This window comes from Haemorhous mexicanus, chromosome 4 (assembly GCF_027477595.1).
Source record: "Haemorhous mexicanus isolate bHaeMex1 chromosome 4, bHaeMex1.pri, whole genome shotgun sequence".
Taxonomy (NCBI): domain Eukaryota; kingdom Metazoa; phylum Chordata; class Aves; order Passeriformes; family Fringillidae; genus Haemorhous; species Haemorhous mexicanus.
The window spans coordinates 72,259,681-72,278,181 of record NC_082344.1 but is presented as its reverse complement, the minus strand read 5'-3'; the positions used below and the strand labels follow the sequence as shown (position 1 = coordinate 72,278,181).

The following is an 18,501-nucleotide window of genomic DNA, read 5'->3' as shown; positions in this document are numbered from 1 at the left end:
AGCATGGCAAGGAATCAGCTTTTCTTCATTGTCTAGGAATATAATGGAGTTTAAAATTTAACTAAATTTACCCTTCAACGTGACTGTTCAAAACATCACCATGCAAAAAAGAAAGTGAATTTAAATGGAGACAGGTGCAGGGGAGGGCATGTCAGAGCAAAGAGCCAAATGTGTAAGGGAAGAATAAAAGCCTTTGGCTTGGTTTGCCCAGAGAAACAAGGAATTTGATTACTCTTTATAAACATATGAAGGGTAGACACTCAAGAGAGATGAGTTATCTAAATAAAGAAAATAGTAGCACAAGAACATATGGATACAGTAATAAAATGCAATTTCAGTTACTAAAAATGACATGTGCCATTTGGCAGGTGGCACAGGGTAAATTCTTTTGGACTTTGTTATAATGAGGGAAATAAAAAAACCCAAACAAAGATCCCTGGATTGCAATTCAGTGGTTGGCTGGGGAGCAGTGTTTGTGACCTGGGTTTGCATACACCTGCTGCTCTAAAAGAGCTGTTTCCAAATGATCTGAAAATAAGAGTGCAAGCAGGAAGAAAAAATTTAGGTATAAGTCTAAAAATTACATTTATGAGCTCTTTTTAAAGAACTCATTGGGCAATCAAAGAGCCACAACTTCAAGAGAGAAAAAAAACCATTGACAACTCTTGTTTTATTAATGGACTGGAGAGTGTGAGTAAAATTAAAAAAGAAATAGCCAAAATGGAGAAAGCAGGAAATAAGAAAGTGTTGGTATAAATAAGAAGCTGTGAGAAGCAGAGTAGTGATTGGAAGTGAAGCACATCAAAGGAAATCCATAGCTGGCAACGCTAAATCCCAGAAAACCCTAGAAGTGAAATGGTACAGGCCCATTACTAGATGGACATGATTAAAATGTCAATAACAATGCAGAAGTGTTCATTGAACATTTATGATCTATGTTTGTAAAGAAGCAGGAAGATACATGTGTGGGGGGTCACCTGACAGTGATGTGATTCATTTCAGTGCATTAGTGACCAGTGGAGCTCTTGTCTTCCAGGGATAGCTGTGGCCCAGGAGGTTGGAAACAGCTGACTGCAAACATCCCTTGTATGCTGACATTCCTCATGAGTGAGCCTTGACTGACCAGGGCAATTCTAGGAGGCTAAAAATGTGCCAGGTTGGTGCCTGGCTTGAGGAAAGGAGGCTGCATGATATGGAGGAAATGTAGATTTAATAACATCAGATCTATGGCTAATGTTCTGGATAAACACCAAAAAAGGGTGTTATGTCACTCATTAAAGAATTAGTAATGCCAGTCAGAGGTTTAATAGAAATCTCATCTCATGCTTCTAAAAGACAACAAATAATTCAATTTCCTCCAAAAGGAAGGAAAGCTGGAATAAACTTTTAAAAGCATTTTTACTTAGAACTGCACAATATTTTAATTAAACACAGTAGTAAAGCATCAGTGAAGAACACATTAAACACTGGTCACAGAAATTATTTTTTTATAAGTGGTTATAAATCACTATTGAATAAGGTTACATCTAATAGGACCCTCCAGGATCGCATGTGCTGTACTACACACATACGTAATCAATATTTTCATTAGTCATTTGGAAGTAAATACAAAATCAGCCTTAATCTAATTTGCAGATGACATCCTCATCAGTTGGGTGGTACCATCAAGATGGCAAAGGACTATTCTTCCAGATATGGTAAACTGGGTCTGGAAAAAACTGGGGGAAAACTATCCCTGAAGGGGGCAATTATATATATCATTTATATCAAGTATACCATGAACAGAGACTCACAGAATGACTCAGGTTGGAAGGGACCTCAAAGGCCATCTCGTTCCAGCAGGGACACCTTCCACTAGCCCAGGTTCCTGAGTCCCATCCAGCTTGGCCTGGAACACTTCCAGGGATGGGCCATTCACAATTTCCCAGGACAGATCTGTGAACACATGGAGAGAACACGATTTTAAGGTACCACAGGGGCTTTCTGGGGCTGCTGCCACACCTGGCCAAGCTGCCGGGGCTGCCGGTCCTGGGCTGTGTTTGCCAGGTTGGGGGACACAGAAAATCCTCAGAAATGTGAGGTCACCTGGGGTGAGGTCACCTGGGGTGAGGGTGAGGTCACCTGGGGTCAGCACAGGGCCCATTTCGGTAGCAGGGCTAGGTTTACCTGTAACGCCCAAACAGCCGGGGGCGGGGGGGGCCACCATCGAATGACAGAATAAATTCGGCTGGACAAGACCTCTGAGCTGACCGAGTCCCACCTGTTTCCAAACAGCCCCAGGGCACCCAGCACCGTGTCCGCTGTGCCCTGGACGCCCCCGGGCGCTCCCTCCCTCACAGCCCGGTTCCCGCCCGACGGCTCCATTCCGCTTCGGCCTGGGGGGGTGGGGGGAGGCACTTTCTGGCCTCCCCCCCCCCTGCGCCGGGTGGTGCGCGCCGCTGGCCCCGCCCTGCCGGCGCCGAGGAACAGCCACGTCTCCAGCCCGGCCGAGGAAGGGGCGGGGCCGCGCCGCCCGCGCGCCAGCCGGCAGCCAATCGGCGAGCGGGCCGGTGAATCATGCGCTCGGCGATTGGCCGGCGCGACGGTAGAGGAGGGGGAGAGAGCGGCGTGGCTCCGATTGGCCCGGCGGGCTCTGTTGACAAACACCCAACTCCTCCCCGCCCCCCGCCGCCAGGCGCGCCAATCAGAAGGAAGCAGCGGGCTGAGCGGCGTAGCGGCCGACCAATGGGGTGCGTGTCCGCCTCGCAGGGGCGGGTGCGCGCGGGGTGCCGGTACGTGGCGGGCGGGCGTGGCGCGGCGGGCAGGGCTGCGCGCGCGGCGGGCGCCCATTCTGTGGCGGTGACAGCGGCGACAGCGACAGCGGCGTTCATGTCCTAACGGGTGGTGGCGGCGGGCGAGCCGGGCCCCTCCATGCGGGGGCCGCGGGGCCGCAGCGCTCTGGCCGCCTTCGCGTTGCTGGTGCTGCTCGGGGTAGCGGCGGGCGGCCCGGAGCCGCCGCCGAGCGATGCCGCGGCTGTGGAGGCCGCGTTCGGGCTGGGGGCGGCCGCCGCTCCCGCCGCTCTGCCCGCTGGTTCCGCGGACGTGACAGTGGAGGACGATGAGGGCGGTGTGGCCCCTGCAGGGCCCGGAGAGTCGGACGCTGAGGGCAGCGGAGAGGCCCGGGCCGGCAGCAGGTGAGCGGGGGAGGGCGGTGACTGGGGTGGGGAGCAGTGCCTGGGGCTGAAGGGGGCGTTCAGTGCCCGGGTGAGAGTGCGGGGTCGGTGTCTGTGGTGAGGGTCATGCCTGGGGCTGGCTGGGGAGAATGGCAGTGCCTGGGATGGCTGTCGGGGGCTGGGGTTCCTCAGGGGGGTCGGTAGCTGGATGCGGGTTAGTGACTGGATGGGGGTCGGTGTGGGGCCGGCTGGGGTGAGGTCAGTGCCTGGGGAGGCTGAGGAGTGCCGGGCATCAGTGTGTGGGTCTGGTTACGGGGAGTATCAGTGATGGGGATGGGGGTCAGTGTCGGGACTGTTGAAGGGTGTCTGCGACTGGGGTGGGGGTCAGTGGTCCCAGCGGGGAGGTGCTGGGGAGGGGGCTCGGCTCCGGTGTGGGGGTGCTGGGCGGGGGTCAGCGCCTCCGGGGAGAAGGGTGCCGTGTCCAGGGGTGCTGCGGGGGACACGACTGTGTTCAGGCTAGGAATCAGCAGCTGGGGGTGTCGGGAAGGGGGCAGTGCGTGGGAGAAGGGCTGCAGCGTCCCGGGGGTCGTGTGTGGGGAAGGGCCCGTGCAGGAGTGGCCTTGGACGGGAACAGCGCTGGGATGGGTCGGGAGCGTTGGAGCGGGAAGCGGGGAGGAGGCAGAGTTGCGCTGTAGGGTTATCGTAGATGGAATCGTGCTTGGGAAAGCGGTGAAATAAGGGTGTCGCGGGTTGGTGCGTGGGGCTGGACTGTGGGACCCGCAGGGAAGTGTTCCAGGGCCGGAGGAGAGGTGCAGGGAGAAGGGGTGGAAGGGATGAGTGCCGTGCTGGGGCTGGAGTAGCGCTACAGGGATGGCCAGGCTGGACCGAGGGCGAGGCAGCGACAATGAGGAAAAGGAACTTCGGCACTTCACCCGCGCTGAGGTGCTTGTTCTTTACACCGTTGTTAGCGAGGAGAAAGGGTGTCTTAGTTGTTAGACAAACAAGCTGCCGGATGTCACGCTATGTGACATCTGGCCCGTCTTCTCACTCTGGTAATACCACTTCTCGATCCCTTCCTTGCCTTGCTCCCAGTTCTGTGCCTGCGGGAAAGAGACCCTAAAGCATCTGGAGTCTAAACTCTTCCCAATACCCGCGGCTCACAGTTGCTCAGAGCACGCTGTCCTTTTCTGTCATCGTTTCGTTTCAAAGAAAATGCAGTTCCCCCTGAGTACTTAATTGTGTGTTCAGCGCAGCCACTGGGGTGTGCCTGAGGGAAAGCCAAACATGCTAGGCAAATTGATGAACAAGTTTCAGAATATAAGAAGGGGAAATAAAATTCTTAATAATTGCGTGTGGTAAGAAGCTCCGGCAAAAGGAAGACTTAGATGAATTACTCAAGTGCAGAATTGTTAGAGAGCCGATTCCATTCTGTTTCTGAATTGGCTGTTAACGAAGAGATGATAAGCCACAGCCAGAGTTTAAAGGAAGAACTGCATGACTAAATGCCTGCTGTATTTGAAAACATGAAAATGAATAGCCCAGAGCTTGTTCTTAGTATGCCCAAGCATTCACTTAAAACAAGAAACCAGCTGATAACTTGGCACCCTGTTTTCTTGGAGGACAGTCTCACCAGTTAGCAACAGGATCATTCTTTTGTGTATCAGGTGATCAAAATACCACCTGGTTTATTGCAATTCTGCTGTATTCAGTTTTTGATAGGGCCCTTGTTTGTTTAGTCTAGGAAATTTTTAAAAATATATTTTCTGTTTGCCTTCTAGAGCTAAGAAGAATACACTAAAGATGTTCAGTGTAGTAAATTAAGCCTGAGATTAAATGTAGCTGTTCTGTAATTGATTAGTATGTAGGAACAGATTTGCTGTCATCAAATAAAAATAGAATGGCTGCCTGACCATAGTGTTTGTGTGCATTTATTTTTTTAATCTGTGCTTCTGAGATTTCCAGTCATCTCAGCTAATTGTTCTTCAGCAATACACAGGCAATATAGAGGTCAATATAATCTGGAAAAAAAAGAACAACACCAAAACCCCAACTGTCTTTGCTGCAGGCAAATGAATATCATCATCTTGGTTTGAAGATTTGTTTTGTTTTTCTAGAAGACAACAAGAGGATTAGTGATTTACTGTGCTCGTTACATACAGACACGCAGGGTTTGCTGGTGGAATAGCTGCTTAGAGTGCAAGTTTAACAAACAGCCATACTTACAATGTCCCAATGGACTTTTGAGGGTTTGATGATTCTTTTAAACTGAAATGTACCACGATGACACTGAGTTCTGCTTTGTGTTTCTAACAAAAACAACTTACTTGAATAAATGCAAAGTTCGTTGCAGTGAAAGGGTGTGGGTAAACTAAAGAATTGTTCCTCCTCTGTTCTGTTTACAACTTCCCTTGCTACCCTTTTGCTTGTGGGTAAATAATACCTTCACTTCTTTAAGGTAGAACACCTCTGTGCCTCTTCATATCCCACAGTGGGCTGTGATCACTGTGGGCCACTAACCAAGGTTTCAAGGCCCAGGACTGGCCTTTTGTCAGTGTATGTGGAAGTTTGCAGTAGATATTTTGCACAATTTAAAGGGAGGGACATTATCACTTCCCTGGAATAACAAGTTCTGTCTGTGAGCAAAAAAAGGATAGGAACTGGAAAGAAAACATGTTCATTCAGCCACAGAGGCTGTTTTTAGATGGCTGGTGTCAGGGAATTGTGTCCAGATGTGCTTTCATAGTGACAAAGTGCGAGTAAAATCTCACTGCACAGCATTGGCTTGTTCTCTGCCAGCTGCTCTGATTACTGCTTTCTCTGGATGCTGCATGAACTGGCCACTTGCTTTAGTCCTGCTGTTGGCCATCTGTAAGGGCCCAGAAGGGATTTTCTTCTCTTCCATCAAAAAACATTCTGGACCAGCAGCTCAAGGCAAGGAGAAGTGCAGGTCTTCATTTTACTGATGTTTATTTTTCAGGTGAGGGGATCCCAGGATCTAAGTGACTGCCTCATTTTGAGTAGTTCCTTTTTGTACCTTTTTTGTTCTGGTCCAGGCTTATGGAGACTATTGAAATATAATCCTGTGGTATTGGTCATTGTTTTTTTGGGGTTTTTTCCCTTTCTTTTGTATCCCTGTGATGTAATTCACTGCCTGGTATAGTCTGTGATTTACTGTCAACAAATATTGACACAGGCTTGATGCTGTTTGTCTCTATTGTCTTCACTTCCTTGGTGTTAAAATTGTGACTTTTGACCTTAAGCTGGATAATATTTTGAGTTTTCCCTTCTCAGAAGGGAACCTGGTTTGGTAGTGTTCTCAGAAAACCTGTGTGTTCCTGGAAGATGCCATCTTTGGTCAGGGCTGTCTTTCAGCTTTACCCCAGTCAGGAAGTGATGTAAATGAAACCAGCAATAAGGTGCTGTTTTTCAGAGAATAAAAGAGTTTATCAGGCCTAACCAAAATAGAAACTGAGTCAGGAATTCCTTTTGCTTTCAGTTTGTCAATCAGTTGGCCCAAAGAAACATCAAAAATACACTTTTTCAGTTTAATGTAATGGAATTACAGGAATTGCAGCCCTGATATCTTGAGCCAGCAAAGGCTGGCAAACAGGTGGCTGAAAGGACTCTGTTCCGGAACTGTGGCTGTGTTCTTCTTGTGTTTCTAAGGTTTGGATGTAAGAATTGCCAAAATACACTGCAGTGAGCCCATAGTGGCACTGTGGGGTGACAGAAAGCAAGTCACCTGCCTGTTTGTTTTTAAGCCCTGAAATATTTTCTTGAAGTAGTTGCCTAAATTGCTTTTATCATAATGTGTTAATTTAGTGCTTGACTAGACTACCTGAGCAACAGAAAGATCTCTTGTCACCACTTCATGCTCCCAGTACACAAAGCTGCAAGCACTGGAATCCCACAGAGAAAGGGAAGGGAAAATCTGACAGTGAGAAAGTGTAACACTAGAGAGGGTCTTGGGCACAAATTTCAGCTCTTACACCAATCAGAGTTCAAGTGATGGGGTTTTAACTTACTGGAGTCCATCAGAGAAGAGGAGTACAGGCATTGAGATTTTAACTCAGAAAAACAGAGTAAGGAATGAAGGGTTTTTTCAGAAGAGTAAGGAGTTTAGCTCTTTTTTCCTGGTATGTGGTATTGCTGAAGAGCAAGATGAAGCTGGAACCAGAAATGTGGCTATTTAATTGAAAATGAATCAGTTATTTAAAAAGCAGAGAGAAATGGATGTTTTTCTTGCACCTAGTTCCAGTTCTAAAGGTAGCCACACACCTAAGCCTTAGCTATAGCTGGGCTGGTTCTGTTCCTCTGTCTCATGGAAGCATGTGCTCTGTAGGGGAAACAAAGTCCATTCTCCAGCTGGGGACTAACCCTGAGTGCCACTGCACCCAAGAAAAGCCAGGATTTTTACAGTGTGCAGAAGTGGTTGGTTAAACCAGTTCCTCCAAGTGTGTGCTGCTGGCACAAAGGTTCCCCACACTCCCCTCTTTCTTAATCAGCTAAACTTAAAACTGAAGTGTGGTTACAGCACCCTTTGGGTGGCTGGAGGTCAGGGTGCAGGTACAGATTCCAAAACCACTGTCTTGAGTGGTGGTGGAGAGGCTTAAATAGTGAGGTAACTCCTAGGGAAGGCTGAGGTTTGCATCTGGTGGGGAAAGATAATACAGAAATGTGAGATACAAAGGCATGAAGCATTTGTTACTTGAGGGAGAAGTCAAAGAGGAAAAAATAGATAAAGGAAAACAATGGGAGCACGCAGGAAGAAAATATTTCACAGTGTGATTTTAGGATTTGTTTTCTCTGCAGTATGGCTGCCAAAATTCCCTTCATTCTAGCTGCATTTCTACCTCTTTTTATAACCTAGTTGTCAGGAGGATCAACATAAAATTTAAGTAGACCCACTTGGAATAATATTTTCTTATGCAATGCTAGAGGGTTTCAGATAAATTGCTTTACCATAAAGCAAACAGATTGTGTTAAATATGTGTCCAAGGCCTTTAGTGTGTGAGCACTTGTTTACAGTACTTGAAAATAGTCAATCTCTTGCAATCTGGTTTATTATTAACCCAGTCTACGTTTCTATGCAGTTGGAAAAAGCGTTTGTAATCAGCTTATAAAAACTTATATCTTCTACTGTGCAAATATTTGCACAATTGGTATTTTTCTTACAGTTTCTTAAACTTAGCTTTTTGAGGAACGTGATGCTTGGTCACCTTCAGAAGTAGGAGCTGCTATGGCATTTTTGGAAAAGGTTAAAGATATCTTTATTTTTCTTTTAATTGGTAGTGTAGTGCTATAAGCATTATAAAATCCTATAAATTGTGTGGTTTGCTTTAACATGTAAAATGGTCATGTTTTACATGACCTTTGTTGGAGGTGATGTCATGAGCCACTCTCCCTGAACATGTTTTTAGATCACAATTTCAGCTTTTTCCTTCTTAAAGCAAACTAATAACCCCCATAATTTCTTCCCTAAATTCCATGTTACTACACCATTAATTTTGGACAAGTGAATATATTTGGCCAGAGCTCTACGCAATAATTTATTGTCCCCTATTGTTTAAAGCAAAGATTAATACACATGTCTGTGTGTGCACTACCAGCCCCCTGCCCTTTCACCCTCACCTGAAACTGGTTAATCTCCCCATCCCTTTATTTGCACAGTTTCTTATTCTCATTGAAATCAGTGACTATAAAGGTCCTTCTGGGTCACTAGATCCAGCCCCCCTCAGTGCAAGCAGCCTGTAAAGTGATCAAGTTCTACTCCCTCTGCCTTTGAAGATTGGTGAGCTGCTGCAAGCCTAACTGACAACACAATCTCAGCTTTTTCAGGTCAGAGAGAAACAATCAAGGAAAAAAAAAACCCTTCTGAAATGCCTTGTCAGTGCTTTGTCTCTGATGTGTTGTTTATTTTGTTTGTTTGTTTATTTTAATGCTGGAGCTCTAGCCCAACCAGAAATGCTTCTTCTAATTGTACAGCTCTGTAAGAAACAAGATTTACTGAAACTGAGGAGCTCCAGGCACTGTAGAAGTCAGCAGCCAGCCTGCCATGGCCCTGTATCCCCAGACATCAGGCTACTTAAAGCCCAAGCTGCAAAACCCAGTTTCATTTCTTCATGGTCTGTAGGTGTTGGAGGTTGTTTGTAGTGCCCTGTGTGTGCCTTTGAAGGGACTTGTTTTATTCAGGCGCTTACAAAATATCCCAGAAATTTGATGTTTAATCCAAAATCATTGAAAACTTCACTGCAGCTTAGTATTTCTTACATACTGTTTTTTTGGATTAATAGTTTTGGGTTTAGGTTGCTTTGAAAGGATGTATTAAAGCTAAGTTTGGAAGGGACTGGAAGAAGTGGGATCCATACTGTTTGTATAAATATATCAAAAAAGATGATCTCATTCAGTATTGTAGTGGTAACATCTGCATGCAAAAGCAAAAAGTCAACTGCCTTCCCCTGAATCTGAACTCTGAAAGTGTCTTACAACATGGAAATTAGTTTCTGACATCCAGCCAGAGACTTCATTGTTGGTCTGGGTAGAGCTACCCAGTTGAATTGCTTTTCTGCAGAATATAGAGACTTAACTTAAGGGTTGGAGTTGGATTTTACTGAGCATAAAAGGCAGCTAATAGGGGAAGTCCATCCTGCTGCAGTTCTGACTGTGAATGTTTCCATCTTGCAGATCTCTGGTAATTATCAGCACTTTGGATGGACGGATTGCTGCACTGGATCCAGAGAACAGTGGGAGAAAACAGTGGGATCTGGATGTGGGATCAGGTTCTCTTCTGTCATCCAGCCTCAGTAAACCAGAGGTAAGGCTTCATTTCTTTCCTGACTAAACATTTAAAAATGGAGTTGTCTGTAATGAAAGGAATGCAGCTTCCTCCCTGTTTGGTAGATGTTAAATAATGGAGCAAACACTTCTAAAACTTTGTCAGTACTATTCTCAAACTTTTTTTTTTTTTGAGTGCTTACATCATGTTGCCATTTCAAACTGGAGTGTGTCAGCATTTCAGCCTTGGGATTGATGTATTTGATAACTATCAAACTAGATGATGTAACTGAGTTGGGGAATTGTGTGTAATTGCTGAATGAAAACAAGTTACTTGTAATTTCAAGCAAATGAAAGGATCATCTGCATTGTATTACTAGGCTATGTCTTGGCAAGTACTGGCTTTTTTTTTCCCTCAAGAAAAGCAAAAGTCCTTGTGACTTAATAAATGAACAAAGGATTGTTTTGGGTGTTTTAGACTAGATAAGCAGGCTGCCTGTGAAATAGAATGTGTTAGCAATTAAACAGAGTGCTGAAGGTCACCCTGATGTACTGAGTGGTAGAGGGTTGCATCACTTCTTGCAGATGAACTGTAAGAAGAAAATCTAGAGTTCAGTTTCTTGTTTGCTGCTATTGGCCCCCATCAGTTTCAATGAACTAAGCTAAAAATTAGAAAGAAGTGTTTCTCCTTTTTTTTTTTTTCTTTTTCCCTTTTCTTGCACTGGGGAGATCTCTGATTCATTCTGCCCTAGAATGTAGGGGAATAAAAACCCCAGCAAAGAGGTAATTTGGGATGACAACACACCACAGAAGAACACAGTCCTTCCCTGTCAGGGATGGTTGGATTTGATGACCAGTCCTGTATCATTCTTTGCACAATGAGCATCAGAGAATGCAAGTTGAGTTCAGGATTATTCAGACTGCATGACTTTCCTGCTTGTGGTTCTTTGTTGCTATCTGTGGCCATGACCTCTGTTTTGGTGTAAAGAAGGCAAAGGAAAGATGTGGTCTGTTGCTGTGGTATTGGGAGAGTTGCTAATGAGTATCTCAGGTTGCAGAAGTAACGTGAATGTTTACTCACATTCCTTTGTTTCTGAGAATTTTATTTATGGATGCAGCTTTGTGAGATTTGTTCAGATGTATTTTTGTGGTTTAGAAAAAACACTGTAGGAAATAAGAACTTTCCCCCCAAAATATGTTTAAGAGCATTGAATAGTTTAAGAGAATTGAAAATAATACAGGAGAACTGTAAAGAGCTCTGTGAGGTGGAACATGTCAGTGATTGTGTGATCCTTCACAAATATTCTCAGCAGTAGATACATAAAATACTGGTCTGTTACCTGTTGCTGCAAATAGTTTCTGCTGACCACATGAAAATAGAACCAGTGGTTATGAAAAGCACACATTTGAAATCTGTGCAAATATAACTTTGTTTTTTTCACTACAAGTTAAGTCACGAGCCCAGGGTTTTAAAGATTTTGGGAGTGCAAGCATTTCTAAGGATAGAAGTGTTTTTGCAAATACAGATTTTGTCACTCAACTGTCTGTCCAGGGTTTTGATATTTTTCCAATATGGTATGACTGTAGAAATGAAGGGTTGGGGTTTAGACAACAAAAATGGCAGTTTGTCCATGTGGTGTTTAATTCCCTTCTGTAATTACAAGTCAGTAGGTTGTGACAGTCATAAAACTACATTTTTTAAAGAGCTTTTGTTATGGATAGAGGAAGTTGGACTTTCAGATGGGCTTTCAAATAGTTTCATTTCTACAGCTGTGGCCAAAGACACTGAGGGATTTTGGCAGTTAAGATGCAGAGCCTATGAGATAACTAATTTTGGAAGGAAAAGGTCATTTTGGCCTTCTAGAAGCTGTTAAGTGTTATGAATATGGGCCTTTTTAGACTTTTTACTGTCATGTAAACAAATGCTGTTAAGACAGAATTTAACAAGAAACATGATGAAAAGTGATGGATACTCTGAATAAGCTGCATTTAAATATTTAAATGTTTAATCTGCTGTCAGTAATCAGCTGAAAGACTTCATGCAGTGAATCTAGATACTGACTTAAGTGAGTAATTCACCTCATTAAAATTGCTGGGAAAATTCTGGTTTGGGTCAAAATACTGATGTGGATATGTGACCTGTTGAGTTTTAGTCTCTCAAACTGGGTCTTGAGGCTTTTCCTTCCTCTTCCAGCATTTCTGAAGTAACAAAGGTTTCTGTGCTAGCAACCACAGTATTCATCATAAAGCATTAACATTATGTAAGCTGTTAAATTTCATCTTCTTGCAAGAAATGGCAGATGAGAAACTCTGTGTTGCACTTGCAGAGACAAAGATTTGTGATCTTTCAGAGCAAGAAAAGTGTGTGCTGCTGGCTCTTAACTGTTTTGATGAGGGTTTTTTAACTAACTCAAGTGTGACTATATTGAACTGTAGTTCCAAGTCCTGGTGCAAAAGCATGAATTTAATTCCCAAGTGCCTTTTAAGAATAGACCTTAGATCTTCAAACTTTCAGTGTTTAACAGAACTGTAGTTAACTTCCTTTACCTAACTGTAAAATGTCAACCTGGCTGTCTGGAGCTTGTGTGTTAATTAGGAAAGTGAGGCAGTGAAATTTCAAATGTTCCAGCAGCTCTGTCAAACACTTCAGATCTTGAAACTACTGCTTAAGACACTGACAAGTGAGATGTTCATCATTTGTCATGTGAACCAGATCAATTAGAAAGGAAAGGCTGCTAAGTATTAATTGTGTGTCTGGGTAACTAAAATGCTAAAATTCTTCCCTTGGCTCTAAGCTCCAACATAAACAAATCATGGTCAGGGTGCCAGTGCTGAAAAGTTGACTCTGCAGTTCAGGCTTGTGTGTGAGAATTTAAAAATTCTGTTTCTCTATCCATTGTTTTAAAATGGAAAACCTTTCTCTATATAAAAGCCTGGTTACAAGTCTTAAGTTTTCTCTTACCTGCACATAAAGATTGCCTGATGAAATTCACAGTAAAGTCATTGAATCACAACTTTTCTAAAAGGGAGCTTAATTTTAATAAAAACACTTTGCTCTTTAGGATTTGGGTTTGTAATTAATACTCTGTCCATACTTAGACAAGAATACTTTTGGGAGAAGCAGTGTGTTGAAATAATGATGGTTAATTATAGTGAAAGGGAGAACTGCTTCAGAAGCAGTGGGAAAGGTTCACAGCACATAGTTTGTTGATGAGGATGATTAATTCTTTAACCTGCAAGCTTTATACTAAATTACTTTATGGCACCAATCAGAGTTGTTTCAGTGCTCTGGGCAGAGGCTACACTGGGATGGACTCAATAAAAGTACCTGGTAGGCTTGGGCTGTTACAGACTAATCCCTAAGTAAGCATCTTATTTCCTTATTTGAGACATTGAAGATCATGGGACAAAATCAGTTTCAGCTCACAAGGCTGACATTTATAGCAGAGTAAACATACCACTGTATCCTGGAAAAATGGAATAATTTGATTATGCCATGTCACCAAATCTGTCAACATCCTTATTCCAATAAAGACTCTCATGACCTTTGTATTTCATTATGTGTGTGCATGTATATAGAGATAAACATAAATATATCTTTTTACTGTGATAGCCACATAAAATCAACTTTTCTACAAACTTAGACATTTGTGTCATCTTTTTTTGACATACAAGTGGCATATTTTTGTGGAATAGCCTAGTATTACGGTTTTTTCTCCAGAGAAATATGGAGAGGTGAAGAAGTTTTATACTGAAGTCATCTGAAAACTCACTGCATTGTTGATGAAGTAAACCCATAGTGACTTTGTGCAGATTGTTCCTTTATTGCTTAGAGCAGTGAGTTGGAAAAGGATTTTGAAATCTCAAAAAACTCCAGTAGTGACTGCATTTTATGTACAGTATGAGTGTATCTTCTTTCTTTTCTCTTCCCTTTATCTGCATCATTAACCCTTTCTAAATTTTCAGTGCTTTGGTTTCCCAAAAGAAGTACAGAATTCTGCTGTGAGGTGTCCAGACACCTGGGACTCGCTTTCAGGTACTGGTTTGTCTGCACATTGCTGCACTTTGGATAAGGCAACCTCTGTGCACAGACAAGGCAGAGAAGAGCCCAGATCTGTCTTGGGTTGCTTTGGGAACACAAGAGGAAACTCAGCAATTCCAATCTTTTGACCTCTTGCACTCTGGAATAGAAGAAAATGCAAAATCCACATTGAAATGGGTCAGGGCAAGGCAAGAGGTCAAAATGCCCTTTGAGGAGCTTGAATTGTGAATTCTGTTATGTGCCCTCCCAGAGATTCAGGGAGAGTAAATAATTTAACAGTGTCTTTGAAAGAATTAGGAAATTTTCACCACCCACTTATGGCAGTATTTTATTAGTTTGAATAAAACTTATGTGTTTGTTTGGCTCATGGCTTTCTATTATAGTTACTTTTTGGTTGAGTCACTGTCTGTAAATACCATCCAAGGAAAAGCTGATAGTGTTTGTCTTGGATATGGGTGGGGAACACTTAAGACTGTCAGACACTTGAGTGTTTTCACTGAAGAGGTTATTATAGCAGCTGTTAAATGCAGTGATGAATATTAGGAATTTATATTAATCCTGCATAAAATTGTTCTGACTCTGCTAACATTCATTGGCCAAACAAAAAGGAGATGCTTTTCAAACTAGACAGACATTCTGAGAAAATGGTCTTTTTTCTGAATTCTGCTTAAACATGAATGCCTCTGTCCAGTTCACTGTTAGTAAATTTTAACTCTTCATCTTGGGTGCATCTTAAAACATCTGAAATGGGACACTCCAGCAACAGAAACAATCTTTCCTGTAGCACTTGGAACAGTCTCTGTGCACCAACCAGGCAGCTTGCAGGAGAGTCAAGACTTTCATATACATAGAAGAGCAAGTTGGTTCTCTGAGGTATTTGAGTGGGTATTAAAGGTTTTTAAAGGACAGTTTTACTCCAGAAAGAATAAAATTTTTAAAATATATATTCGTGCTGTAAAATTACTTTCCAGCTGTAATTTGTTCTGAGCAGATGTAAAGCACTGAATTGCCAATCTTCTCAAGCAGGCAGAGTGTAAATCAGTGGTCTGGTTATTGAGGTGACTAAACTGGGGAAAATATGTTTCCTTGCAGGTAAACTGGTATAATTTTAGTTGTCTGGAAGAGTGTTCTAGTGTCCTGTAGTGACCTTTATTTTTGTCTACTACTGAGACCTGTAGAATCACCAGATGCTTACATAGTCGGAGGTGTCATTCCTGCAGAGGAAGACTGGCACATCAGCTGGCACTCAGTCTTAGAGATTTTCTATAACTGACATGAAATTAAACTGTGCTAAATGAAATACAAGATGTGGGGATTGATAACAGTCGTTTTGTTGTTGAAGGTTGGAGGTGACCAGTTTAAACCTGAGAAAACTGTGTACGAAGATATCCCGTGACAGGGAATCAGCTGCCATCTCCATTCCACTGCAGGGGAAGGAAATGTGATTCCATGTTGCCTGCGGGTAGAGAGAGACAGATTAGTGTCTTAAATGGTCCTGGAAAAGCTCATAATGAATAAGAAGTGAGTGTCTAGAATTGTACTTCAAAGGAAGATAAATTTTAATTCCAATTGAGGCATTAGGCTCAAAGGCTTATTAGGGCCATCAAGAGGAATGGAGCCTGTGTTTTGCAGGAAGAGAATGGATGTGACCACTCTTTTAACTGCATGGATGTATTAGCATTCCTGATGGCATGAGTGGTTCTTTTCAGTTCTGTTGCTGGAAACACACACATGTGTGCATGAAGAGGTGGCAGGCTTGGGAAACTTCACTAGAGAGACCTGTGCATTTCTGAGTAGAGATTTTTGTTGCTTTCTTGATGAAACTAAAACATAATTTACAATTCTCCTGAAAATAAACTTCTAATGTTGGTTTAGTGGACAAAAAGTCATCTGCAAAAGACTTAATTGTTTAAAGTACCCTGATAGTTGAAAGCTGTGCTTTTATAGGAAACACAACCAACCGTTTTTAGTAGGAAATGGTAAACTTGAGGAAAAGGGGAATTGCTGACAGCTGTCTGAGGTGAGCTGGTGGTCAGTGTGATGCAGCACCATCACACCATTATCACAAATAGGGCTGTTGCTTAGGGAAGTGATGTTATCTATTTATCCAAACTGCACATCTTCAGTCCTCTTTGTCTGGTGTCCCGCTCAATTAAAAAACCCAAAAGCTGTAGCTGCAGCTTGGTGGCTGCCTTACTGACACTTGGAGTTAGCACAACAAAGCCCTGAGGAAGTGCTGACACGTGTCCTTCCACCGCTCTAAGGACGCTTTGGAGGATGACAGCTTCTGTAAGGGTACACAGAAGAGAGAGAGCAGCTACAGAGCAGGATATTGTGGCCTGTGTGATACCAAAGCTCTGAGAGCAGTCCTCAGGTGATGCTCTGCCTTGAGCAAAGCCAGGAAAGTGTCTCAGAGTTGCTCTGTATATGACCAGCTTTCATCTCATGCTCACAGCCATGGTCTTAATGCTCCAAGTATTGGAAAGGCTTTTTACCATCTCCATTGTCTCTGGTTTTTTATTCTCTTCGTAGTAGAAAAACAGAATGGTTTAGGTTGGGATGCACCTCTAAGATTACAGAATTACAGAGTCCAAGTGTTAACCCTGCAATGCTGAGGTCACCACTAAACCACATCCTTAAGTGGCACATCCACAAGGCTTTTACATCTCCCCAGGGATGGTGACTCCGCCACTGCCCTGGGCAGCCTGTTCCAATGCTTGACCATCCCATCCCTTCAGTGAAGAAAGTTTTCCTTACAGCCAATCTAAACCTGCCATGATGGAACTTGAGCCCATTCCTTCGTGTCCTATTGCTTGTTTCTTGGGAAAAGAGATTGACTCCTCTCACCTGGCTAAAACTTCCATTCAGGGAGTTCTAGGGAGCAATAAGGTCTTCCCTGAACCTCCTTTTTTTTCCAACCACAGCTCCCTCAACCATTTCTTGCAAATCTTGTGGTCTGGACCCTTCCCCTCCTGGGTCTATATAAGGGCAGGAAGAGAGCTTGTAATTTAATTGCATATGGCCCACTGCATGTTTTGTACTGGCTGTTTAGCAGTTCTGGTGTTTACAGATATAAAATGGATTACCTCTAGTATCTAGACAAATATCAGTTTCAGGTAATGGATAACTTAGTTGGAATTCAGCTGCCCAGTACACAAAAAAGTAATTTATTCTGCCCTAGAGCCTATTTTAACTTTCAGGCTATATCTTTATCTATATAAAGAAGGACCCATTTCGAGGGTTAAGCGATTTAGACAGTTTAGCAAATCATTCCTCTAGCAGCACAGCCACTGACATCTAATTTCCTAATTTCTTCTGGACTTTGTGCTCCATAAGGAGGTAACTATTAATCTTTGTCAGACTCGCTGCATGTTTCGTGCACTCTTTCTTTGCATCCTTGAAAGAGGAGACTGAGATTTGCCATGTTCTCTTCTCCTGCTGTGTCAGGCTGTTTTCCTGTAGGAGTTCCTCTCTGAATTAGTTTCTCACATGGACTCTGTGTCCTTATCTGCAAAACCATCCTATCCAAGCAGGCCCAGGGGAAGAAACACACAGGGTCCAGCAGAGATCAGTTTGAATCCTGGTCTCCTTAACTTCCACAAGAAGCTTCTGCTATTGCCCCTGCATGGATGCCAGGTGCCCGCCAAAGCCACTTTTGTCATGTCCCTCCTCAGCTGGACAGGGGAAAGAAAAATCTGTTGAAAAGGCTCATGGCTCAAGATAAGGGCAGGGAGAGATCATTCACCAGGCACCATCATGGACAATGCAAACTTGACACAGGGAAACCAGTTTTATTAGCAATAAAACCAGAGTAGGATAAGGAGAAGTAAAACCAAATTGGAAGAACACCTTCCCCCACCCCTCCCTTCTTCCCAGGCTTAACTTCACCCTGATTTTCTCTCCCTCCACCCCAGAGTGGTGCAGGGTGATGGGGTGTGGAGCCTGCTCCATGTTCATCACACCTCATCTCTGCCACTTCCTCCTCCTCAGGGGAGGACCCCTCACACTTCTCCGCTGCTCCACTGTGGGGTTCTTCCCACCCCTGTAGCCCCCACTACCAAAGCCTTGCCTTGCAAACCAGATATAAGTACCAGTTTTGCCATGGTGGCTGATGGACTGTGTAGGGCCTGTTTCTGGAAAGGCAAGGCTTTGGATAATGTTTTTTTGCACTAATCCACTCCCTGAGGTGCTGTTAATTTCAAGGAGCTCAGTGATGGGCTCGGTAGCAGCAGCACCAGTTTCTCAGTGTCTCAGAAAGCACTGCTCTTAAGTTTCAGAAGTCTTGCAGTCTTATTAATAAAACTTCCCATGTAAAAGAGGGGGATGGAATAATGTCAAAATAAAATCTTTCTTAAAGCACTGTGCAGTTGAGTTTTTTTATTATTATTAAGGAGAACAGTTTTTAAAAGTCTGTTACCATGGCAGCAGAGCAGGCTGGCATCTCTGTATCTCAAAACCCCAAGTCTTGTTTGACTGTGATTAAAGTAACTGTGGTATTTCAGTTTGCTTGTCTTCAGAGGAAGGGTCTGTGTG

General features: G+C 43.6%; 1 protein-coding gene and 1 long non-coding RNA gene across 4 annotated transcripts in view; one reads left to right on the top strand and one right to left on the bottom strand.

The window, feature by feature from the left end:
* Positions 1-652: 652 nt before the first annotated feature.
* On the bottom strand, positions 653-2,460 carry LOC132326773 (uncharacterized). Of its 3 annotated transcripts, XR_009486332.1 has the most exons (4): positions 2,261-2,460; positions 1,794-1,935; positions 978-1,183; positions 653-844 (listed from the first exon to the last, which is right to left on the bottom strand). It is a non-coding gene; the product is annotated as an uncharacterized LOC132326773 (long non-coding RNA). The 3 variants fall into 3 exon arrangements; XR_009486331.1 differs by having other exon boundaries at positions 653-1,183; positions 2,167-2,460; XR_009486330.1 differs by having other exon boundaries at positions 653-1,183.
* A 353-nt stretch (positions 2,461-2,813) lies between these two features.
* Positions 2,814-18,501, top strand: part of EIF2AK3 (eukaryotic translation initiation factor 2 alpha kinase 3) — a 43,073-nt gene continuing 27,385 nt past the window's right edge. The window contains exons 1-2 of the mRNA XM_059845422.1: positions 2,814-3,173; positions 9,837-9,966. Coding sequence (XP_059701405.1) covers positions 2,911-3,173; positions 9,837-9,966 — 393 coding nt within the window. The 5' untranslated portion in view covers positions 2,814-2,910. The remainder of the gene's footprint in view (positions 3,174-9,836; positions 9,967-18,501) is intronic.